Source organism: Tetrao urogallus (genome assembly GCF_951394365.1).
Source record: "Tetrao urogallus genome assembly, chromosome: 2".
Classification (NCBI taxonomy): domain Eukaryota; kingdom Metazoa; phylum Chordata; class Aves; order Galliformes; family Phasianidae; genus Tetrao; species Tetrao urogallus.
In genome coordinates this window covers 76,615,949-76,643,238 of record NC_136814.1, presented here as the reverse complement: position 1 = coordinate 76,643,238, position 27,290 = coordinate 76,615,949, and the positions used below count along the sequence as shown (strand labels likewise).

General features: G+C 38.6%; 1 protein-coding gene across 1 annotated transcript in view; it reads right to left on the bottom strand.

Moving 5' to 3' along the window:
• ME1 (malic enzyme 1) overlaps nt 1-26,689 on the bottom strand; it is a gene marked incomplete at its 5' end in the record, with an annotated part of 157,655 nt that extends 130,966 nt beyond the window's left edge. The window contains one exon of the mRNA XM_079550867.1: nt 26,588-26,689. Coding sequence (XP_079406993.1) covers nt 26,588-26,689 — 102 coding nt within the window. The remainder of the gene's footprint in view (nt 1-26,587) is intronic.
• Nucleotides 26,690-27,290: the final 601 nt, after the last annotated feature.

The window sequence follows — 27,290 nt, the reverse complement described above, 5'->3', positions numbered from 1 at the left end:
TTTCAAAGCAAACCGTGGATTTTCTCATCCTTTTGTCTTTCTGTGTCAGTCACAGAAATCCTAGTCTAAAAACAAAACAAAAATAATCATGAAAATGAAAGCAAAGCAGCAAAACAAAACAGAAATTATTTTAAGCAAAACATTTCCTGTGTGAACATTGAAAAACATATCCTGGGAGTAAATATTAAACACAAGCATATTTGATTGAGCCCAAAGGAAATGTTGTCCCTCTCTTCCCATCTTTCTCATTTTCTAGTATCTAATCATCCCATCCCATTAAAAGGTTCTAGCTATGTGACTGCCACAGAGGAAAGCATTGTGCCGCATCCATCACTCATACAAAATGAGAACAAATATCTTGTTTAAACCTGATTAATCTAGAGCTGGTATTCAACACTGCCCTTAGTGCAAGACTGTTCTGAACTCATGGAGCTGCAGACCTATAAACACTGCACCTACACAGCAGTGCACACTGTGGGTGGTTAACACAGGAGGGGAAATAGCTTGGAGATAAATTGGGAAACCACAGCATTCATGGGCTAATAGCTAAAATATTTCCCAGCAACGTTCATGCAGTGAAGACCAACTTATAGGACTGACAAATCTAAAGATATTTTCTTAGAAGTGTCTGGGATCCCTAGGCTTAAGGACCTATTTGAGTCATATTTTAGGCAACCAGGAGATCTACTCAGGCTATGAGCAGTGAAGGATCATCAGCTTTCATCTGCTTCATAACCAGTTCAGTTTAAAAAAAAGTCTGTTTGATTCTTGAAATACAACAGTGCACAGTAAGATAAGTCACACAACCAACAACCAATCCAGGTGTTTTGGTTGTTTATTAACCTCCATAGTACAAATTAGCACACTAAACTTACTCCATTATATCCTACAGTTCAAATGGCGTGTTCTCACTATCCTTTACTCAGAAGATGGAAACATGCAAAAAGGGCCACCAATAAGGAAGCCACATAAAAAAGCAAGCAGCTCTGAAATTTCCCTGGAGCAGAGACCCCCCTGCTAAAGTATGTTCCTTAAAGTAGGCTATATGGGATAGCATCCAGTAGGATTATGAATATCTCCATAGAAGGAAACTCCACTACCTCTTTGCACAGCCTGATCCCAGTGCTCTGCTGTCCTCACTGTATGGAAGTTTTTCTTCATGTTCAGACGGAAATTCTTGTGTTCCAGTTTGTGGCTACTGCCCCTTGTCCTGCCATTGGGCACCACCAAAATGAGCCTGACTCCATCCTGCTGACACCCATCCTTTAGATATTTATAAACATTGATAAGACCCCTTTGCTTCTAGCTTTTAATCTACCTTAGAAACACCAAAAAGCTTTCTTTGGTCTGCATTAAATTTCTGTGCTCTGTTGTACAAAACTAAAGGGTTTTTTTTCATTGTTTGATAGTACAGTCTCTTCTTTGCTTTTATTAAATGAAGTTTAATGTTCATAAGCTCCCTGATGGCTAGAACAATATCTGATGAAGTAACAGAAAGCAGAATACAGACCTAAGTTGCATTTCTATTTCATCTATTGCATGCCATGCAGTTGAAGGCAAAACTGTGGACTTTATTACTCTCACAATTTCTACCATATTTGAACACTTTTTCTAAATATCAAGCTTTTTCTTAAAAGGATGAGAGGAGCCCCACAAAATGGCTCCAAAAGTTAAACAGCAAGATGACTTGCTGTTTAACTCAAATGACAGAACACATTGAGCCGTAAGTGTTTTAACAAGCACATCAGGCTGCTATTTGGCTTCAGTCAACTAAGACATCTTTTTGGAATTTTAAACAGCTTATGACAGAAATTTTAAATGGAATGGTGGGCCAAATTCACAGTGGTTGTCTGCATCTTAGCGACCTGTACTGCAATAATATTGCAGAGACTATTACAGAGACCGTGTCACAAGAACACATAAAAGCTTTCAAATCTCCACAATTATTCCTGATGAATTGGTATCTGAAGCCTAACAGTAAACTAAAAACATTATGTTACTTCCCCATTGTTCCTGAGTTTTAGCAAACCTACCACTATTTTCTGCGAGAGGAGGGCCTAGCAATCTTCTAAATGAGCACGGTTGTTTTCTAGAGAGGTTGCTCTGCTTATTTTTGCTCCAAAAGGGCTGGTTTCAAAGCAGTTTTTGGTACTGGACTGGTACTATGTCAATTATGATTCTCTCAGCACAGTCCTTAGAACAGATTTCTTTCATCTGTACTGGAACTCAAAATAAGACCATATGTCAAAGATTTAATAAGCAAAATTTTCCAACAGCAGCTTATTTTTCTAGGAGGAAATGTGATTTACACAGATAGAACTTTAGAAATCCGTTTACAAGATTCATGAGAAAAACTGGTTTTCCTATAGGAAAAAACACATCTCGCTGTTCACAGGAATATGAATATGACAGTCACTGGCCTTCCTGAGGCACAGCCCCAAAATGGTTCTATTTGTCTCTCACAGGAACCACAGACATTTCTAGGAAAGAATAAAAACAGGAAAGGCTTAAAAAGGAGCTGCTGAGAGCTGCTGGAGGAGCATCGCAGAAAGTTGAGCAAAGAAGGAGCGCAGAAGAAAAGTTAAATGCTGTGACAGAAAGTAATGGGAGTGGAACAGTCCAGCAGAAGGCCCAAGCAGATGGAGAAGGAAAAGCAAACTAAGCAAGTAAAACATTTGCAGGATTTATTTTCTATTGATATCTTAGTGAAACGGAGCTCATAGGTATGAATCATGAACAACATGGAGCAAGTCCAACTTGTGCATGGAAACACCAAGGCATGAATGCAAAGGCAAAGGCTGAAGAGAGTGAGCTAAGAAGAATACAAGACTGAAAAGCTGCAAGCAGTTGTGTCAAAAGAGCTGTGGGTTGCCACGAACTACTTCATGCGCCACATAAATACATGTAAAGCATCTTTTCTTTTTGCTCCTTAGTTATGTCCAGAAGAAAAGCTTAACTGCAAAAAGTAAGTTTTCCTTTCCTCAGCAGAAAAGGGCAGTCTCTGTAGTGGAGGAAGCGGGCACTGTACTGGAGAATGAGGCAGGGCTCTCCAGCAGTGCTGAAAGCCTGTAACCCAATGAATGAGTGGTTGTATTGATTCCACCTTGATACATGCATTCACTAATCTGGAATTAATGGCCTTGGTTATTTGCTTCCTCCAGTAACTATAAATTTTAAATTTACCAATATCAGCATCTTCAAACTCCTTTCATGCACCTTGACAGAAGAAGTGTTCACGTACCCATTTCATTTCATAATTATGTGCAACCTTCCAGGCTGCTTCTCCACCACATGGTCTTGAAATAGCATGCCCTAAGCATAAAGCAATCTACTGGCTTCATGTCCAAAGCCAGCATTTCTGATCTATCATATTGGAAAAAGCTTTCCACAAAAGGCACCTCAGAACCAGTTCTCACACGCTGCACTTCCCTACTGAAATACAAATCCCTGTTGGTCTTCAGAAGGAATTACAAATCACAAATTGGGAGGGGATGTGAGGATGTCATAGACAAAGCAGGTACTCAAAATATGCTATTCCCCTGGGAAAGTATCTCCTAGCTTGGCAAGTTATTAAAGCTGGAATGTTTAAATTACTGCGTTCAACCAGAACTATTTAGTAGTCCTCTGCAAAATGAATGCTTTTGTTTAAAGGCTTAATTAAGTCTATTATTAGTAATGCTTACAGAAAACAATACAAAAAACCTCTGCTAGATCCTCTAATTTCTCCCACATGTAGGAAAATGAGCTAAGCAGCACTGAAACATTATTAACCTTTTATATTTTTCAAATAGGGGCACAAATTGAAAAAGGTACATACAAAACCCAAAAAACAAGGCAAATTAAAAAATTCTGTATTCATGTACACAGAATCCACAGCATTTACCCTGTTGCATACAAAGACATATTCTTGATGAACAAGAAGATTCTACCATAGACTTTACCAAACAAAAAACAACTGCTACAAACAACAGAAAATTGCAATATTTTAGAGTGCAAAGTAATGAAGATCCACAGTTTTTCTCTGGATTATTACCTATGACAATATTGTAGATCTATCATCTGCCATTTTTAATGTGTCAGTGTCAGTATCCAAAAGCAGGTTGCCAGAACCTTCTGGGTGGGCTCTCATAGTACTGTCCTTTCCCTTCCCATTTCCTTTTCTGGTGGATCATTTATTCATAATTGTGCTAAGTTTTAATGCCTTTTCATTCTTTGCTTTAATTATACTATTAAGAAAATCTGTCCATTTAGAAATCAAAAAGCAGTCAACTTAGCTCCTTCTAAGGAGAATTATATTTTACAGGAAATTCACATTCTTTCAAAACTAAAGTTTTTGTTGGTTTATTTCAGACGAACAATATCCCAAGGATTTCAGCATACTTTCTAACTCATTCAAGCAAAACTTCCACCTAAATGATTGGGAATATTGTCATGACCTGCTCTTCAGATATATATACACGTAAGTACTATAAAAGTCACCATTTGATTTTTTTTCATTAAAAAAAAAAAAAAAGCTTATTTCTTTCTGCTCTATTCTTTCCAGAATTTTCATAATGAGTAAAATTTTTGTTCATTTTAGAAGCACAATTTGAGATCAGGACTTTTAAAATACAGAAATGGGTTTGTCAATTCCATAAATAATACTGCAGTCAGCTTGGATAAAACAGTATCCAAGTAACAGAAAACAGCATTAAACCCCTCTTTCTCTCTACCACCCCCACAAAACCAACATACTGGATAATGAAATGACAGAGCAGAGCAGCAATTGGTAATATCTACTTAGGTTAGCAGCATTTGATAGATAATTACCACTGGAGATAGGGCGGGTCTGGACTGGTTTCTATGTTTCTTGATTGGTTTTTCCACTTTTTTCTTTCCAAATAGAGGAAACCACCAAAATACATTCCAAGCTTTTTTGAGAATTGGCTGGTAAAAAGCCCACCTGCTAACAAAAGACAGTTTTAAGAAGAAAACCATTCTTTTTCCTTAAAGAACAGGCATAGGTTATCAGAAAAAAAAAAAAAAGAAAAAAAAAAAATCTTTTTTCCCTCTCTGACATGAGCTCAAAATTATTATAACTTTGTGCTCAGAATGAATGGTCACATCATGTTACTAAATATTTTCCCATTAGCTTAACTTCACAGGAAAGTAATTATAAGTTTAATTTATAAACTGTTTGATTTAGAAAAACTTTCTGTCCTCGAGTTGATAAAAAGTACATGAGAACCATAAGACAATTCATGACACAACCTTTAACCAATCTTTAGATTATACTTATGAAAACAGACTGAAATACACTACTGGGATGGATGAAGAAAGGCAGGGCAACAAAGAGAAAAATGGGGTTTCTGGAGTTGATTTCCCCTTGTAGCGTCTAGCCTTGTGCATAGATGACACTTGAGCTGAATTAAAGAGAATCAGATCATCTATTGTACTGCATTCTCATACTTAAAATCAAAGCCAGAAAATGCATATCCTATAGTTTAAGCAATTCTTAGATATTTAAGTCAGTTCTTGATAAAAGGTGTTTTGGTTTTTGGGGTTTTTTTTTGTTTGTTTGTTTGTTTTAGTTGGAGGGAAAAGGATAACTAGCCCTTATTTCAAGGGAAGAAAACATTATAACCCTGCTAGTATTAAATCTAAGCCTTTATTTTATTCATATAGCTCACGTCAAGCATAAATAAAACAGAATCATGCAGATGAGATAGGACTTCTGGCTCAACTGCTATAGGACTAGGGACATCTCCAGGTGAGCATCAAGTCGCACTGAGAACGCAGATTCCAACTCTCTGCAGGCAGCCCGAACACCTTCCTGGTAATATTTTTTATTTCATATCCATTGGGATTTCTCACATTCCAGCTTGTCTATCCAGCCTAGGTTACAGTTAGCTTTCTCTATTGCAGAAGAACACTGGTAACTAATCTTTTACTTCACCAGATCTTTATCTACAGAGCAGTTTTTTCTCTACTTCTTTTTGAACCTATCTACTCATGGCCTTATTCTACCCTAAATGCATGGTTGTGCACTTGCCTTTGAGGAATTTCATGTAGTTCCAACCAGCCCTTCTTTCCAGTACACACATAGTCTTCAAGCTTTCTGATAACAAAGTCTGTCTCATCATACAGCTTAATAATAAAGATGCTATACTGTTCATCTTAGCAAATTCTAATCACCTTAGTGAGGTCTAATCTTCCCTCATCAAGTGAAGGAAGAATGGCTTTGGTCTTACTTCCCAAGAAGAAGAAAACTTGACCTTAAGTAGAGCATGGAAGAATTGGTGAGAAGAAAGCATCTCTCAGTACTGTTCCTATGTCTCCCCTCACACAAGCAGAATTCAGAACAAGTCCCAGGTAAGGTATTCCCCTGCAACATCCAGATCATCATCTAGTGTAAGATTTTTTTCAGTTAGAAACCACATGAAAGTGCTGAAGCTTCTTTTTCTTTCACTACCAGTTCTCCCTTCAGCAGCAATGCCATTTTTGGGCTGTTTGTACTTTCATCTTTGAAAATAGAATTACTTCAGAGTCCATTTAGAATGCCAGCTCTAAGCTCTGCCCGATATTTTATTTTGCATTTTCAGTGTTCCTTCAGTTTCTCAAAATCTGCATAGACCCCAGATAAGTATTTTACCATATATTTTCCGTGATACTAAATGAGAAAAGGGACAATCTGCAATTTCTCTGTGTAGGCTTTTCCTGCTTTGTCTCCTTATCTCCCCTGAACTTTGTCTGTGTTCCCTTTCACCGCTACTCCCTGTGGTTCTTGTCAGGATCTTTTGGGTTTCGACCTTTTTTTCCCCCTAAATATAGACTTTTAGAAAGTGAATAGTTGTTTGAAAAAGTGAACAAAAAGGATGCAGAAATATTTCTCCTAAGAGAGCTGGAAGCATTTGTTTCCACATTTTCATCTTGGAAAATGAGTAAGAGGTTCAAACAATAGCTTCCTCTTCTCACCACATCAATTTCGGGACAGAATCTAGCAGCTCATTTGTTTTTCAGTGAAAGGGGTGAATACTCTGCAACAAAAGGAAACATAATAAATATCTGCTAATGTGGCAACTTTTCTTTCACTTGAACTGAACTTCTTTTTAAGGTCATTTTTACAGTAGCATCCACTGGTGAGAACTTTCCAGACAACATTACGAAAAGATGAACTCAACTTCATTTTCCTAATTAACAATGTCACCTTGTCCATGGCTTATATTAATATTTACATGGATAACTAGTGGCTGAGAGATAATCATCTGCTTTTCCTTTGGACTGTCCTAAACACAGTTAATATTGTTTTTAAGTTAGATCATAGAATAAGGTGATTTTTTTTTCCTTCAGCTTAGCTCAGATAATTACAGACAGACAAATATTTTTTTCCCCATTATTTCAAATGTGTTTACTCATCCTATACTACTTGGCAGTTTAGAAACAATGGGAAGTACAAACTTTTCAAGGAAGACATTGCTAGAGGGTTCAGTTCTCACCTTGAACATTTCTTACATAGAAATAAACAAACAACAGTGCACAATACTGCAACTTTTAAATGCATTGATTCCATGAGGATCATCAAAATATAAATATATTATGTATATTTACATATATATATTCTATTGCTCAGCAGTTGGATTTTTTGCAGTTTAACAATCCTCTCCAGTGTGTTTATGATCTGATTAATACGTTTCTAACATGCACTGAAAAGATGAATTCCAGAAGGAATCATTTTCAGTGGCATACAGAACAGCAATTCAGAATCAAATTACTAGAAAATAAAAAAAGTAACACTGCAGATGGTAAAAAGTTTCTGTAAAAGGGAGAGGGAGATAAGACATCTACGCATACTCTGAAAAGCGATCACTAGTGGTTGACCAGTGAAGTAGAGCCATCCAGCACAGGATCAGTCTACATTAATGCAATAGAGACAGTTTTGTCAACCTGGGGGAGGAAAAAACAAAGTCTGGCCAAACAACAACGTGAGCAGCAAAGCTGAGGCTCATGCCAGCAGATGCATGCTTTTGGAAGATCAGTTCAAATCTTCTAGGACAGCAGCAAAGCACAACAGCTCAGCAAATTCCTCTTGCAGGTACACTTGTAGCAGCAGAGCCCTGCAGCAGCCCTGTGCATAGTCACAGCTCAGTCCTCACACAGCCTGCAAGAGCAATTCTGAACATTGTTGTCATAAAATAAGTATGCCTGGTTAAATAATTTTGGTCAATGTAGCTTGTTTCTGTTGAACAGCATGTTCAAGCAGTCCTTTAAAAACATGCACACACTGAGAACTATTTCAGTGTGATCAAAAACAGTTTTGTACACAATGAAATGGAAACTAATATATAATCCATTAATTAATGGTTAATATAGCACCCTGACTGAAATTAAAAGTGGTATGTTATTTCCTTTACTGAGCCAAAGTAGATAGCAAGGTCACGCAAGTCATTTCTGAAGCAGGGAACAGGAAGGAATAAGCAGTCAGGATGCTTTCCAAGCAGAATATATTTACAAAACCTGAAGCTTTCCAGTTCCTCAAATGAGGTGATTCTTGCATGCACTTTATCAACTTTGTCTGGTAAAAAAAATAAGAGAAAACATACCTACTTTTGCAATAAGAAAACTTTCTGGAATCCTCCCAGGCTATGACATACTAGGAATGCTAAGGTATACTATGCCTGTTTTGTGCTGCCCTCAAAGTCTACCTCAAAATCCCTACCCAGACCCCTTCTATATTCTGCAAATTAACCTTTTTATTTTTGTCAAGCCATCGTTGATAGTCAAGATCAGGCTGAACAGGGCTCTGAGCAACGTGATCTAGATGAAGGCATCCCTGTTTATTGTGGATGTTGAACTAGATGACCTTTAATGGTCCCTCCCAACACAAACTCTATGGTTCTATGATCAGAAAGATTTAGATAGCCATCTAAAAACAATTTTCCAGGTGACAGTCATATAAAAGTTTTTTTTTGTTTGTTTGTTTGTTTTTTGTTTTTAACTGTGTAAGGAGTTTGCTCTTATGTACACACACATCAGTAACATGTAAGAAAAAACCAAGGCATACATCCCATAAATGATGTATGATGAATGAAGTAAAATGGATAAAAACACTATCATGTTGTTTTCCAATAATTTCTAGGAGAATTCATGGAAAAGTTGTCCTGTGGTTTGTCTTATAGAATATCAGAAAATGCTTTACCTACAAGGCTGATTTTACTCTCCATTTCTACACAGTGCTGAAACAAGCTATGATTCTATGATTAATGTGTTTTAAGGGGTTTGTGCTTTGAACATGAGCACAGAAACATGTATAACAGGATGAGCTGAAAACTTCTTTCACAGCCAATGGAGTTATGGAATTCTGATATCTATCTTCCTGCAAGCATGAGGAGCTGCAAAATGAATCGCATCCTCGTAGCCGTTCAGAAACAGATGAGGTAGGGGGAATCTGACCCATATGAATATTAGTTTGAATTCCACTGTTTGCGTCCTACTCAGCATTAAACAACAGCAAGAGAGACTTTGTAAGATGATGCTAGTAACTTAACGGCCTAAACACAGTTAACTAAATTATTCCTTTTAATTTTTCATACAAATTAATACTTAACTAAGATATTACACAGGAACAAAACAGCAGCCATCCAACAATACTAACAGACACAGCAATTTCAGCATCAGATCTTCTGACTGTACGTTACCTCCTCCATAAAAGCTCTTTTATTTTGTTGGGGTTTTTTATTCCTATGTTTGGAGTAAACATCCAAAAACACACTTGACCCAAGCATTATCCATTCAAAGTGATTAGATAACAACGAAGGAAATGAAGTTCAAAATATGCTTACAAAAGGTTTAATACACATTGCATACAATACAAAAAAAAAAAAAAAAAAAAAAAAAAAAAAAAGTCAGGAAGGAAACAAAAGAGAATTGCCAACTCTGCTTTTCTTGAAGATGAAAAAAACACAGGAACTGGCCCCACCATACTCTAAGCCAGTCATTCAATGTCAGGATTCAGTGTGACTACGCATTGAACCACGCTTGATTTTTAAAACATTGGCAATCCCAGTGTAGCAGAAATATTTTCATCAGTCAGACTCAGAACATGAAATATTTAATGGCCTATGAGGAACGTGATCTGGCCTTCATATCCAATAAACTGAGAAGGATTTTCCTATGTGTAAACGAAATTTGTATATAGGCTACTCCACACCTTTTTAAAGTAGTTCTTACACTACTGTATTATAAAACAACATATTTCTATCTCAATACACATTACAAATGTAAGGAATAAACAGAATACCCCTCGGAAAGTGCTGCATGACTTTTGTTGTGTGTCTAATCTCACTGATCTAATTTATTTACAGAGGAAACCCTTACGATTCTCTGTTAGAAAAGTTTGCTAAAGAGTAAAAAAAAAGAGTAAATCAGTTCCAACTATGAGCATCCATATTTCAGGTCCAACAATCAAATGAAATTCTACTTGAAGTGGAAACCTCAGGAAGGCTATTGTAGGTGCAAATTTAAGGTATAAAACAGAAGGACTGCTCTGAAAGCAACGACTACTGTAGGCCCATAACTACAGAGGCAGATGTTGGAAGTGTGGCAGTAGAGGATGAACCTTCCCACCAATATTCTTTCACATTTTGTTTCTGCATGACAGATTGTAGCAGAAGTGTTTATGAAGCAAAGATATGTAACTGAATTCCTCCATGTGGAAAAAATTGCACCCACTGATACTTGGTCTAGAGAGACCAAACAGCAGACGTGAGTGCAGTGGGGGGTGTGTTTCAGCAGTGGTAACAGCAATGTGAAAGACAAGTCACATTGTAGATGGCCACACACAGGTGTCACGCTAAAAAATGAAGAGTATCTTGATCAGCTGGTCTGCATAACCAAGGAACTGTATACAGAGATTAATATTGGCTTCAGTGTGTTGTAAATTATGGAGATAACATTAGAATATTGCAAAGTTTGTGCCAGGTTGGTCCCATGAATGTTCACATAGGAACAGAACTCTGTAGGCAAGTTTGTCAAGTCTTACTGAATCAATACAAAGCTGGAATTGATAGTTTTTACAATCACATTATTACCAGCAACAAGACGTGGCATCACCACAATGAAGCAGAATCAGAGTCCATGGAGTGACATCTGAATTCCCTATTCAAGAAAAAGCTCAAGACACAAAGTGATGTGAACTGATTTTTGAGACAGAAAAGGGGTGGTCCTTCTAGATTTTCTACAACTGAAGAAACTATCAACTTTGACCATTAAAACATGAATCTGGCTAAGCTGAAGGCTCAAAATTCTGGAGTAAAGTCAGAGAATATAACAATTTTCTTGTAACACACTACAGAATGATCTTTACAATAATTTGAACCCACAGAGCACATTGCCAGTCTTGAGTGGACTGTCCTACCACATCTACTTCATAGTCCAGATTGGGCACCTTCTGACTTCCATCTGTTCAGTCTCCTGAAAGACGGACAGCATGGGCAATGTAATTCTAGCAACAACACCATTCCAGTAGCTGTGAGACTACTGTGAAGGTGACAGGTCACCTTCAGTGGTGCAGATTTTTTATGAGCTCAGCATGCATGCTCTTGATCATTGCCAGCAAAAATGCTCAGCTAATGATGGTGACCATGACCAATAGTGTTTTGTAGCTGAGAATTTGTTCTATCAAATAGTCCTGTTGTGCTCTTCATATCTGATGCAGCTTTCATGGAAATAAATAGGAGGCATTACTTTCAGAGCAACACTTAAACATTCTGTGAATAATTTTTCTTGGTGACAGGGTGCATAAAGTGTTTCTTCAATTATTTATATAGGTTGAATGCACATTATATTTCTTTTCTTTGTAACAGGATGCTCACTTTTGAATCAAGTTTCTTCATTGTCTCAACTTACTGTAACTGGTTTATATTACAGATTAGTCTCAAAGTATTTGAACTGAATTGTTTTGAGCTGATAAAAGATATGTCCCAGGAGTCCAACAGTGCGTCCCGGTTGTAGACAGCCATTCAGACTACAGTTAGCCCAAAATTAAAAAAGCAAACAAACAAAAATGCTTAAATCTCCCCATTCCCATCAGAGAATGAAACAAACACAAAAAGACAAACAGAAAAAAAAATCGAAACTAGAAAACTCACGCCCCAGAAATGTAATGCAGTAAGAATTCTGATCTTTACATTGTCCTAAGAAATCCTTGCAATTATATACTGTGGTTATCTGGTTGACAGATTAACACTAATTACTATTGAAACTGCAAGTCAGAGGACAGTGTTTATTACTTGCTTAAAATTTGCAAATCTGTGTGAGTAAGCACATTAATTAAGATATAAGAAATTGGATTAAAAACTATTCTTAACATGAGCATGGAGTACTGCATGTGCTCTGTTTTACACTTCAATAAAATTCAGAAGAGAAAAATGACACATTCTTTTTTATGGTGAACTTGTTATATTTCCACTGACATGTTAACATAAGCAAGAATAATATAATTAAATTATTCTGAATTATTCAGTCACAAAGAATTACAAATGGCTCAAACTAACTGCAAATCGAAAAAATAGCCTAAGAGGTTTAACAGCAGCAGATTTTGGCTTTCTCCCTAAGAAGAGGTTCCTGGTCAGTAGAGGTTCTGAACAACAAAGACTTTTTGTGCTATTCCTATGTTATTATATTATAATTAGGTTAAGTGCAGGTCCAATTCGTATATATTTTTAAAATCATTAACAAAACGTTATGGCTTCTACATTCATTCCTATCTCTTGCAAGCACAGTAACTAATGTAGCTAGAGAAGATAAGTTTCTTCTCTATTTGCTGAGGTGATTGAGGATGTAGAGCTCCAAAGAGATTGTGCAGGCCAAGATCACAGCAAGGAAGGTGCGTCAGTGCCATGGGGATTGCTTCAAACTTAATTCGGAAGTAGCAGGGACATTCAGCAAAACTTCAGTGCAGTGGGACATGATTTTCACAGGCACTCAAAAGTAAAAGGAATAAACACCCACATGCCCTACCAAATTCCATCTAGTCTAGTTTCATTCCATGCACCTGGTGGCCATTAGAAGTGGAGTACTGCAGGAATCTGTAATGAAATCTGTCCTGTGTAACATCTCTGCCAGTGACCTGGAAAAGGTAATGGCACACACATCATTGAGACTGTAGATGACATCTGCAGTGGGGACAGCCACGGATAGAGGCAAAAAAGGGCTGCCTTTTAACAGCTGTTAGCTCAGTATAGGGACACAACAATGATCAGAGTCTGCATCAAAGCATCATTTCAAGAGGCATTATAGTTTTTAGAACTACTGCCATTGTAAAAAAAAATATATATATATCCAGAAAAATAACACACACACTTTCTGTTCAGGAATGCCAGGTGCTCTCATATCAAATAGTTTGTGTTATTATTGTTGCTGATATTACTCTGAGACAAGCAGGGGAAAAAACCTGAAGGCACACTCAAGTTAGTTTCACACATCTGTGTAAGCCCGCTGATTCTGAGCCAAAGCATTGGAAAAGCTTATTGAGGTAGGCCAACTACGCTGCAATAAACATACACAAACAATTCTTCCACAAAATTAAACTAACATGATTTGATAGAACTTAATAGACAGATAAAATGCCAGATTGTAGAATAAAACGGGAAGTTTAAGTCACAGCTAAAGCTCATAAAAATAAAGGACACTCTTTGCAAGTTCCTTAGCATGGAAAACTAAAGGAGGTTTAATTTTGATTAGAAAGTATTCTCTTAAAACCCAGGACATGCTGTTGTGATCAGACTATTTCTATAGTCTATATATGTCACATTTGACAATACCTCTCCTTTGCTAACTTGCCTCTAACTACTGATCTCCAGGCATAATGTAGAATGGCAGAACATTTGATTGATAGGCTGAGGCTCTCTTCACACCATGCCTCAGAACAGGTTGAGCTCACACAGACATGTATTAGGCACTGCAAAGCAAAAATCATTTGCCTATAACATATATTGTCAACAGAAAAAGAAGACAAGTAGGAAAACCAGTGTTAGCTTCACCACCTTTAAACTGAGTTGGATTTCTCACATCAGTACTTAGACTCCAACACCCACAGCTCCTAAATGAGATTATCAAAATCTATCCTTCAGTGACAAGATTTGCTATGGATAACAGATTCACAGAATGCAAAGCAGACTACGTAGCAGGCCCAGCCTCGATTTCCCACTACTGCCTTATTGCTCTGCTGTCTATGTAGAAGCTTCACCCTTCTCATCACTTTTGAAAACCCATAACAGAATTCAATATTTTGACACGAAAATGAATTGTTTTCTAATTGTTAGACCTTGATCAAGTTATTCTGCTGGCTATTTAAAGAAGCAAAATGAGAATGCCCTAACAAAACATATAAAAAGAAAGTGCAGCTGCTGTACTTTAGAGGATACAAGTGCATCGTATCATCATGTTTCAGAAAAGAAAAATAAAAAAGATGTCTTTGCAGGCAACAGCAACCTCCCACTGCACAAAATATGGCAGATGTTTTATTCAGCATTTTAACATTTTCAATGCAAGACATTTTCTTCAGGTAGTCAACATAGTAATCCAAAGTGTGGGAAATGAGTTCTTTTCAAATTTGTACCACCTGGCCCATTCAATAACTAGCAAAGTCTTCAGCTAAATATACCCTTAGAAAGACAGATCTCATTCACATAATCACATGTATTTAAGCTTTGGAATCACAAATCCTAGCTTCCTGAAGGAATGAATTTCCACTGAATTAAAAACTACCAACTAATCATTAACTGAAAGTTTTGCCTGTATTGATCTGTGCTTCTTCAGGCATTCAGCACATCAATACTGAACATTTTTTCTCCTCTTCTTCCCACTTAGTTGGAATGAATGTGACACTTAACAGCATTGCCCAGGACCAGAAGGCTCAGAGAAGGCAGCCAAGGGTCAGCTACTGCTTCACCTAATTGGAACTAATCCGTATGTGGCACAGCCTGGCCTGACACCAGGAGCAGGTTTAGCTACACAGATGGATCGTTTGTTTCTGCCTATTCAGATCTGCCTTCTCCCTCCCACCTTTCAACACTGGTCATACTCCGTGATCCCATTAAATGGATTTCCATGGATCTAGGCTGCACATCCACTAATACACTCTCTAATTGTAATTGCAATATGGCAATAGGTAGAAGGATATGGACAAAATATATCAGAACTATATAGATTAGACACACTTAGTCATAAGACATTAACAGTTAGAATGAAGCTTGGCATTTTCATGTGCTATGTGAGGCTGGGATAAAAGAAAAATTTCTCCTACAATGGCATGAGAAGGTAAGAAGGAACAACAGTAGAACTCCCAGGAAGAAGATCACTGAAATACGAGATTCACCTCACAGTATTTAATAGTTTACACTGCTTTTCATTCTGAAAAATTCTCAAATGATGCTTTCTTTTACAGATGAGAAAGCAAAATTATTGACCTAGTTTCCAGTTCAGTGCCCAAATTACTAAAATATTTTGTTTCTCTTGCAGAAGTAGATCCCATGAAAGGAGTGGAAAAGTGTGTGCCCATACTCATTAAATAGCCCTGAAATTTTAATTAAAATTTTTTGAAATGCACCTCAAAGTAAATCAGAAAGGGTGACAGTTGATCACACTGTTTGAACTGCTAGTGGAACACCGTGACAAATAAATTGTCCTTTTTCCCCACATTCATCTTCTCTTCTTGCCCATGTTTACCTTCTACATCTTTAGCACAGAAAAATAATTGGAGGACTCAGTAACCCTAATTCCAGAAGACAGAACCTGTGTGTAATAAGTGAATAAGAAGTTTAGGAAATTGCCTTAGTTCAAAGAGTTTCTCTCTTTATCTTATTTTTGTGTATTTGCACATGCATGTGTGGGTAAGAATTCAATCTCAGAAGGATTTTGTTTGTTTGGTTGTTTTTTTTTAATCTTCCATTTTAAGTTTATCCCTTTACTTCAGGAGGCAGAGGACTTTTCTCTCCAGTATGGCAGAAGAGCAGGGGATCTAGTTTCAGGCCGGCTCCTGACCTGGAACACTTGTTTTGCTGGTTAACCCAATGCCAGTGGCTGCAAGGCTAAGTTGTACTGGTTAAGTTTTTCTGGTGAAATGCAAAATGAGATCTGCTTTTCTTGAGTTTAGATAAAATGTTGTTTTCAAGTAGCTGCTGAGGGTGTGTGGTGAAAGCTACCTTTAAAGCAGAAAAAAAAGAGTTAGCATGTAAGTTACCTTTCCTGATACCCGTTCATAAACACACTGAATATTCTCATCTACAGTCTACATATTTCATTTCTCCACGGCAGAGTTCTAAACTTAAGACAGGATTTATATGCTGTAAACAAAGTGAAAGGTATTTCAAAATTATCAAGTTAATTTAAGGGGCATTCCTTATTTCTATATCTGACCCTTGAATGACCTAATAAATAAACTAATATTCAAGTCCCCTATCACACAAGCAAGAGGAAGGCCTTATCCAGCCTCTACTTAGAGAAAAACAATGTAATTGATAAATCTAATCCTAAAGATACGTAACCTGAGTTTATTAACTAGTAGTTTTCAGAGCAGAGAAGTGTGTAAGGAACAAAGATGCGAAAGCACCGTAATACCTTTGTAAAACTACCTACGTACCTATAGATAGGCTTTCTGCGTCAGTGTCTCTCTCCTGCCAAAATCCTCCAAAATAACACTGCACAGTAATTCAACAGATCCAAGCCAAATAAAATCAAGTTGCAGTGCTTCACAGACTCAGGTATTCATTTTACTTCAGCTCTGCAATGTTCTCCCATTTTGACTTCTATCTGTACTAACAGAGCTCACTTGTACTTTTTATAGAAAGAGGTTTTACTGTCTATTTTGTAAGCATATCTCCACATACAAATCTGCTTTCTAAGGTCAGATACCTGCAGGAAGAAATCCAATAAGTCAGATAAAGGCTATTACTGAAAACATTATAATGTACTTTGTTGTCACAAGTGTGCACTTGTCTCCAGTAAAGACTTAAGACAAAGATTATTTAGATGTCATTAGTGAAAACCAAAATTATATTTGCCTTTGTAGGAAAGGGAATTATGTACTGCTCTTACTTCTAATTATTTTCTGCTCTTGAAAAGCACAGATACAATACTACCATACCTCCGCTCCAGAAGCAAACTTGAAAATGTATCACTGACTGGGGACAAGGGGAAGAAAGCTAATCTGAGATATCTGTCCGAACCAGATGCCAAAATCATTTAAACTTCATAGTAAGGTACATGCTATCCATTAACAAGATAGATTGACCTAAAATACAAACTCAGAACCAAAGACTGAGTGTATTTAAACTAAGTTTTATTAAACAAAGTGCCTTTGTAATTTTTCGTATCGCTTGTAGTGGTATTTACGTTATAGAAATGTGAGGAAAATGCAGAAGAGTGACTTCTGTTATAATACTAACTTAATTATTGAAGCAAAATCAAGTTTTTTTCTAAGCTAGAAACATGCAACTGTTGCTATTTTAACAATAGAGTAAGCAAAGCATAAACATGCGAAGATAAAATGCATTGCTGCCCTATGCTTTTATATTAAGAGCAAAATGGTGACGAATTTGCATTTTGAACTTTTATGTCAGACAATTATATCCTGACATATTTCCAAAAATCCCAAGTATTCAAATCAGTAGACAATTCCTATGTTTTTTTTTCCCCAGTTCTACATTGCATATAGTTTATGCACTTATAAAGCATTTATTCTGCACTTCCTCTGCATTGTAAACAACCTCAAGCAGTGTTGTATTTCACACAGGACTAAGGAATAGTATTCAAGTAAACTACAAAGACTGATTTCAACAGAAAGCTTGCAAGAATTCTCTCCAGGGTGCCCTGTGACCTTCACCTTCTTCTAAGTCAGGATTTTTGCTTCCTGAATTATGCAGTGCATTACATTAGCAAGGCTTAAACTATGATAAGACCAAAACTTGTTTTCTTATGAATACAATTAAGGGGTTTTCTATTAAACAATTTCCTTAAAAAAGTAATACACATAATTCAAATACAAAATTAATTTGGAGATCTGTCTTATAACAGAAAAATTTTTAGATTCCTCCACAACATATTTTCCCCTAAAGTCACACAGAGATTTAAAGTATTATCCTCATTATTTTATTTAAAAAGATGTTATCTAATATTGTTAAAATTAGACTACCGCCTTTATAATCTCGGAAAGATCTGGTTAGTCAAACATTATTTAACCTTCACACTACATACATATTTCAAACTTCACTTCTAGATGGGCTCCTTGGAATTAGGTCTTAAAAGTCTGAGTAGCTTAATGGGGTTCAGACTCTAAAGGTGGCAAAGGAGGATTATTGTAGGATTAAAACACCAGTGCTCATTTTGTGTCAGTTTTGAAGCAGTATCCCCTCTCGTACCCCTTTACCATTAATTTATTCTGATTTTAAACTACTAAAACCAGCATCAGAATTAAGTTCTTAGTCATTCTCAAATATCATGCTGCATATACGCACCACCACTGTAAAAGCCGTGACCTCACTTGCAATTATGTTCTAACCCAGATTCCACAGGCTGTATGTCAAGGTTGTTCAGGCTCCTGGAGGTGTCTTGAATGTACATAATCTTGACAATCCCTTAAGGCAGTCTTAAGATTCCTACTAACTTACTACACGTTATGAAATGCTTTTTTATTTTCAGAAGCTGTAAGATTGAGTCTTCCAATGATGGCCTTGGTAATTTGACTGGAAAAAGTCTTTTTAAAAGGAGTTCACAAATCACCATCTTTTTAAACACAAATCACTTGTATTACACTGAGATCAAATAAACTATTATTCATGGAAGTGAAGGGATCCAGGTTAATTTATAGACACTTGCAATTCAACTCATTGATGCCTGGGACATCTAAGCACTGCTGAGATATCACAGTAACCACACCACAAAAAAAAAATACAGTTCTTCATATTCAGTTCCATGCCCAGCTGCCAGGCGTGTGCACATCTCTGGGTCAGAAGTTCACCGGTACCTGTCTCAACAGGCAGATCTCAGTCAGCACTGAATGAGGACAATGGATACATGAACACAAATGAGCATCTATTATTCACCAGTTGTCACTTAGCAGATGCTGGCTCCTCCTTGACACTGCACCTGTGCTGAAGGAATGCAACCGGTTTGCTTGTCTTTTTAAAAAGCACTCCACTGTGCCCAACACTACTATGTAGCAAAATAAAAAGAAAGCCCAATAGGTTCCAGCACATGCTAACTGTTTAACTCCTACCAGTGCTTGCAGAATACAATTTCTCTGTTTCAAATACGGGGCTGAACAGACCATCCCATGCACACAGGTATGCACAACCATCAATGCTCTCCTTTCTGTTCTCACCCTTTTCCCTATTTTTTACATCACTCTTCCTGCTACACTGGACCTCAGAGCTCTGTGGGATTGATGTTTTGGACCTTCATCAACAATATCTAGCATGACAGCAGACAGCCCCTGCCACTTAGTCATCTGAATGTGGAACAATGAGGCCTTCAGCACAGCTTCCCAGCAACAACCACTGCAAGTCAGTTATGCACCAAATACACAGCTTACATCTGAACCACTGTGCAGTTCAGAAAAGGAAAAGTATGAAAAGCAAAGATTGCACGAGTACAAGTATTTAACCACAAGGCACAATTCAACTTGAGGTCACAGGTTAGTAACAAACATTACTGTCACATGAATTTCACTTCCTCAATTCCTCAGAGAGGGAAGAAGGGTAGGAGAAGCTTGTGTCTGCCACAGCTTCAACTTCTGTCTTCTCCAGAAACAGTTCAGTACAAATGACCGATACAGCAAAATTTCATGTATGCAGGGAAAAGTGCAAAATAAGGACGTATGGACTCTGAGACGTTTTTTTCTGCAGAAAGCATGTTCTTTTCAGTTTATTTTACCTAGATATAAGTACAATTTCTGATCAAGCCCAATCATATTTTAAGCATCCATCAATTAAATAAAATTAATAATAATAATAATAATAATAATAATAATAATAAAGTTGCATGCCATTCCAGCTTCTCTATAAAACCTACTGTAGAGAACCACCTATAATCTGCTTTAAATACCCAAATCCTGCCTGGATGGTGCTCTGTGCCAGCACTGTTGCTATTCACGTAGTCTCAAGAAAAAGAGTTGAGCTTGTTTACTTTTAGTTATTGAAGTTTACAAGAAAATTACACAACCAAAACTAATTTTAATGTCTGAAACAACTTCACAGCAAAACCACTCTTTCAGTTTCTTGCAACTATTCATACCAGCTTCCAGTTGCTAGAAGCTTATACTTATATAGCTTGCTACATAACAACTTCTCATTTATTTTATTTGCTTTTAATTCAAGTCACAGAGCTTTCTTCCTGCTGTGCCGACTCAGCATTCTTTTTCATAAATGCAAGCAAAGAACCAGAAGCCAAAGAAGGAAGGGAATATAATGCTAACCAGTGCAAGTTACCTACTTGATCAGAAAAAAAAGCACCAGAAGGCAAAATGCACTGCAGACTGTACCCATAAAATAGAATATGATGGAAAAATAAACTGATCAAAATACCTCTATTTTCCCAAAAGATAAACTGCACGTTCTTGAATTGATTTTAGAAAGATCTCTGGATCCATGCTACTCTTCTCTACCATTTTTTTTAAACTCATATTTTACTTACACATGTGCACATTATCGAGACCCCTTTGTACCCTTAAAGTCATCAACTGCTTACTTTTCCTGCAGGACTATCTACTGACCTTTCTCCTTCCACAGTTGTTTCCAGAAAAAAGGGCTGGACTCTGTCCTGCTCAGCTGTATGGATTATCTCACCTTCTAGAAGAGACTCTTCAATGCAGAAGACATGATGGAAAAACACACTTCATATGCTAGCGGGGGTTTTACCTTATTATTTCTAGTCTCTATACTCATCCTGAGAACTTTCACCTCCGGCCCTGCTTGGCTGCTTGCTCTAGCAGTTAAGTCTGTTCTCCCTCAGGGCTGCTTCATTCGACTTGCTACTGCAGAAGAGAGGATAAGTGAAAAGATGAGGTGGCACTACATCCAATGATCCACTTTTACAGAGCTCGCCCTCACCAAGCCTGACACAGAATGGGCTGTGGAAGGCCCTTCTCCACAGCATCTTGTCTTCAACAGTGACTAAAATAGCCTGCAGTTTTCCTTTCACAGAACATCTTCCCCATACACAACTTAGGAAATTGGGCCTCTTCCCTCCCTCAGAAGGTTAGCAAAGAAAATGGCGCCAGGTCTCAGTTTTACAGCTCTCAGACCACCGCATGCCCCAGCAGAGGAGTTGTCTCTTGCACACAAAGTTGTTCTGTTCAGACAGTGAGAACGTCCTTGTAACTTGCATAAGGCAGTCATCACAAGCTGCCCCTGCCCCAACATTGTAGCATAGTAATGTAGAGTGCAATAACAGCTAGGGGAAGTCACTCATATTAGCATCAAAGATTTCTTAAGCAGACAAACCTGTCTTGAAAAAAGAGAGGTGGAATGAAGAACAGAAGTCTTTTCTAAAGCCCTTTCACACATGCTGTAAATAAAAGAGTTCCTACTATAGTCCTGCATCACAGCTCTTTCCTTGCACCCCCAAAAATTCAGTTTTTCCCTAACCACAGCATGAGCAGGCAGTGAAAAGATCAATAAAAAAACTAGGACATGGAAGTCTCATACAATTCAAGATGTAAGTTAATTTTATCCACAGAGAAACTGTGTTTCAAGAAAGAAGAATACACAGGGTAATGTCATAACCTCTTCACCCAACCACACAGTAGGTAATGGTGAGCTACCTCTGAGCTCACATCCATGCCCCCAAAAAGCAAACATGCAGTGTAGCTGCAGTTCTGCCAATCTACAACTTATGATCATGGCTTTTAAACAGCAAACAGCTCTGGTATGAACAGAACTCCCACCTGAAGAACTCCCACTTTGAGGATGCTATTCCATAAAACAGTAACTCCTGTTTCACAGACCCTCAGGATAGATCAACACTATAATGCTCATATAATACAAAGGCAGAATCAATAAAATTTCTCTCTAAAAGATTCCAGAAAAAGACCAGATTGATGAAGCTTTCCATACTAAAATAACCATACTATAATTTAGATTTGTGAAAGACAAAAAACAAACAAATAAAAAACCAACACAGCATGTGCTTATCCCTATCAACATCTGAACAGCTCTGCCAGGTGATCAGAAATATTAATGTTAAGAACGATGGTGCTGTAAAGAGCAAAATTACTACAAGGGAAAAGGAAGATTGTGAGAATGATCAGCAACTACACAGACAAAAAAAAGTCATCATCCAAGAGATGTCATGCCTACTAGCACTTAATCCTAAAGCATCCCATATGGTATTAAATAACCTGCAGAAAACCTATTTTACAAGTTAATAGAAATGCTTCTAACAGATCATTTTAGAGAGTGTTTTTGCTTCCTACATCCCCAGATGTATCAGTTTTCTTCTTAGAATATCAGCTAAGGTTAAAGTGAGCTCAGACTACTGTAGGTGACTTAGTGCTCACAGTTTTAAGAAGTGAAAACATAAATTTTACCAGCAGAAGGAGAAAAGAATTCTACTGCTTAGTATTTATTAGAAGCATAGATTATAATATATAAGCATTATAATATATAAGCAGCTGCTTATATTTGTATTCTCCTACATCAAATCAAATTTGATTTCAGTAAAACAACAGTACGTAAAACAAAATCTCACGTCATAAGCATTCTTGTCCCACTGCCTGAAACACAGAATTGAAGCAGGAAGTAAATGTTTAACTCAGATAATTATTTTACTTGAATTTTTTAAAAAATAATAATACATTTTCAATAAATTAGTACATGCATTTCATGTAACCTGATAGGAAAACCAAGCACTGGAGCCTCAATAATCCCATAGTAAACTGCTCATTCTCTCAGCCTGGAGTTATTACTCCAGGAAAACATCACTAAAGTCTTCTTTCATAAGTTGGACTGGATGAGCTTTTAGGATCCCTTTCAACTGAACTGATCTTCTCATTCGTTTACTCTTCCTGAGGGATCCATTTTGGCCACTGCCAGAAATATGACACTGGGATAAGTGGTCTTTTCCATTGGCTGTTGTACAGTGATTTCAGTAGCAAGCCAATGGACTCACAGTCAACTCCAAGCAACAACTAATATTAATATTAAAATTAGTAAAAGTAAGTTGAGGACCCTTTGGGATCCAAGTGCCTCACTTACAGGAGGTGCTAAGCATAAAACATCACTACCATTGCAGGTGGGACTGAGATCTGGGACTCTCAGGTGTTCAGCAGACCCATCAAATGGTCTGTCCTGAAATCCTCCACTTTAGTAGAAATTGAATAAAGGGAAAAAAGGATTCAGCATTTTAGCATTTTACAAGCATGCCACAATTAGCAATGACAGTGGTCAGTCAAAGGAGATTAGTTAAAATGAAGCATCTGGTGAAGAGAAAGAGCCATCCAGCACTTAGATTTAACAGAACCACTTCTTTTCTGCTCACTGAATTGCTTTGCTGAAATATAAAAGCAGTTCCTGAATGGCCCAGTTTCCCAGTCAGGCAAGCATTTAGACTTGGCAACCAATAAAGACTATTTGAAAAGTTTGCAATTAAAATACATGTTTGCGTATCTTCGTATCAAGATTCTGAAAATATGCAGGTTAAGGGAAACTTGGACTTGTTTAAACAATATTTAAGGGTAAAAAACTAAATGTGAGATAAACGTTTAACATAAATTGTCTTTATGATTTATGTGCTTAAAAATAGCCCTCATACTGAGTAAAGCATAAATGAAAGATTTACAGGAGGAAAGAGCCAATTGTTGTCATACTGCTGTAACTCATCAGCTTAAGGAGCATATAGCTTGCTGCCAAAAGTTCCTAATGCATTTCTTTTCAATGAAAAGAAGTAAAACTCTGTTTGCTTTCCTTGTAATTCCTACCCACAGTATTTAGTTGCACAAGAAAAAAAGTTGCAAGAAGTTTCTAAAGAAGCTGTAGAACTATAGAGTTTAAAAATATTATAAACTGAACCATGACTATCGTTCATGGGCTTAAACTTGTGTCCTTACATAATTGTGCATCCTCATGTAATTCACTCAGTGTGCTCAGTGTGCTGTCCCACGTGATTTTTGATGCATCAAAAACAAAGAAGTAATGGCTTCTTATCTAGGCAAAACACTCCAAAAGGAAGAAAATCAAATAATAATACCAATAATCCAGCCATACCCCACTAAGTTAGTAGGTGTGTGAATTTTATAGTGTGAAAAATAAGTGATTTCAAAACTGAATCGTGAAGGATTTATTTCAGTGTCATGTGTGCTCTTCTGTGTCTGGTAATTTTGTCAAAGTAGAACAGGAGGGGAAAGAAGAAATTTGGATATTTGCCCTGACCTTCCTATAGCCCTCCTTCTCACCTATCCCAGCCATTTAGATTAAATATAAAATTCCATAAATGCACTGATTGTGCCAAAATCCATTTCATTATTGGATGAGCAGAGCACTAGGTGCTGTTAGTTATCCCAACTCATGCTCCATATTTCCTCTTATGCCTCTATTTTTAAAAGAAGTCCAAGTATAAATGATTCTTCATAAATTTTTTCTTTAAATCTCTCTGATAAAATGGAGATACTCTTTGAGGACTCAAGCTGTATGTTTCTGCACATAGCATGCATATTTGAGCTTTACCTGCTTGCCAGGCCAATGGTTGTGGCTGAAGAGTCCCTGAAAACAACTCTTCAGTGTTCAGCTTTGACTTGCTGAAGTTTGCAATGTAAGTTGCAAGAACTGAGTTTTACTTAGAGAAGAGAGACAAGGAACATCAGACGAGATTCAAGTAGTAACGAACACGCATCTTGTCTTACTTTTCTACTGCTTTTCTAGGTCACAGATAGATACCACTGCTTGGTGCTCACTGCTTACTTTTGCCAAGTGTATGCAAAAGTACTGAAAAGAAAGTGCTGATACCAAGCAATTGTAGCCCTTAAGCAGAGCCCATAAGATAGCAAAAAGTTCTGGCACTTCTTCAGAATCGAAAACAAGTCCTGTACTTTAGAATCATTAAAGGAGATATTTTGTCAGCTTCAGATTGACTTCTGTACAACCTGATGTTTGTTTAACAGCCTTGGCACGAAAAAGTGAACATGGAGTACCAGCTCCTATGCATGCAGGCTATCACAAACCATTAGAAAGGGAACCATGCTAAGCTCTCAGTTGTTGTTTTAAATCATTGCCCATACGTATCTTGTAAGATATGATGCATCCATACCCACCAAAGATCACCTATCTCAAAATCAGCTTGCTTGTCCCCTCCTGGCCGTAGACCTGACTTTCCTCACAGGCAAAAATGGAGATGTAAGCCAACCTTTCCTACATATTTCAGAATGCTCTGTGAGCTGGGAGAATACATCTCCTGGCTTTTCTGTTATGCAGCATGCGTGCCATAACACAGCTAAGAGGGGTGGAAGAGTAAAGTCTAAGCCAAGAAATTAACCACAAGCTTTCACCTTCAGCATCTCATCTGCAGCTATGCAGTTCAAGGGAAAGATGTTTGAGGTGAAAAAGGTAGCAATCAGTTGCCATTGATTATTCTGAATCAGACTTTTCTACGAACACTGCAATTGCTAAAAGCAATCCCAAGTGAAGCAACCCCTCGTCAATTCTTCCTGGGATTTTCACCTTTTGGTTAATTCCCATTTTACCTGACCTCAAGGGACACGCAGACACCACACACCCGCTGAGGAAATTGTGTATCCAAGCACCCGCACTAATAGAAGCGCCATTCATCCAACTAATACATGGAGCTTTTACTGATGAGTCAACCTCTCCGGTAAGGCTGCAGACACAGTTTTTGTCAATTCATACAACTTGGCAGTAAGCAAAATGACTGTATATACATCTTAAAGCAGAGGTACCAATCAGAGCACAAACAGAAGCCAAGAAGTAAAACTGACACAGAAGGACAAAGCTGTGGCTATGGCTTAACCAAGGTCTCATGTTTTACACAAGGCTGATTGCCTACCTTCCACCCTTCTCATATTTCATTTTTAGCAACAAATCCAAGGCCCAGCAAACCAACCAAGTATTTGTTACCTGAACACCACAGCTGTATGAGCACTGTACAAATGCATACTCACCTCACCTAGTCCAAGCCACACATTTACAAACTTTATCAAGCTGAGCTTGCCTTAAGTGCAGAGAGATGCCATAAACGTTTCCCTGTGCTACAGCATCTCCCAAAAGCAGAGTGCATCCTCTGATGCAGGTCAGGGGGAACGGGCATCGGACTTGGCAGCAGAAACACCGTGACAAAAGCTCTCCGGTACCCGCGGAGGCCGCACACACTGCCCCAGGAAGCAGAGCAAGGCGCTGTGGATGGGGGGCCGGGAAACACTGCAGCTGGCAGCGAAGTAGCAAACCCGCACATGAAAGCCCACCGGCATCCTCGTCGAGCAATACGAAGAGAGGAAGGGGGAGCCCAGGGAGCGGCAGAGCCCAGCTGCAGGCTCCATAGGAGCGGAAGCGCCCGGCACGGCACGCAGACAGGCGGCGGAGGGCAGAGGGCTGGCACCCGCCCCTACCTTGTTAAGGTGCGGGTCGCGGAGCACCTCGTAGCCCCTCTTCATGGTGAGCTGTAGGGGCCTGCCACCCTCCCGGCTCTCGGCTGCCTTCCCTGCTTGCATGGCGACGGGCTCGGCGCGGTGAGGCGTACTGCCGTCAGGTCTTGCGGGAGAGAAGGCGAAACGGCGGCGACTCCTCCTGCTGAGGTGACCGCCCGTCGGGGTGGGATGATCCTGCGGGGAAAGAGAGAGAGAGAGGGTGGGGGAGGGAGCGAAGGAGGGGGCAGAGCCGCGACGAGGCGCCGCCGCCTCCAGGCGGGGGTCACCGGGCGCCGCGCTGAGTCACCCACCGGCGCACCCCAGTCGGGGCGGTCAGCCAGCCCCCTCTGGGGAGGGGAAGGCCTCGCTGCGTGTAACGCCGAGCGCTGCCGGCAACAGCCTGCTCCCTAATCCCTGCTAGGGAGGAATTGCGACAGCGCTCCTGCCTCCTCACGCTCATTTTTGTGCGGAAGATGACGCGGCGATGCCCCCACAGCCACGCTGCTCGATGCCTGCAGGTGCTGCGCGCGGTGCTGCCCGGCGGACCCGCGCCCAGGTGGGCCCTGAGCTGGGAGCGCTCCTTCGGCCTCGACTGTGCGCGGAGCCGGGTCTGCCCACCCTCACAGGAACCGAGCTTCGCTTTCATTATGTTATTATTAAACACCGGTGAAATCTACCCTTCTCT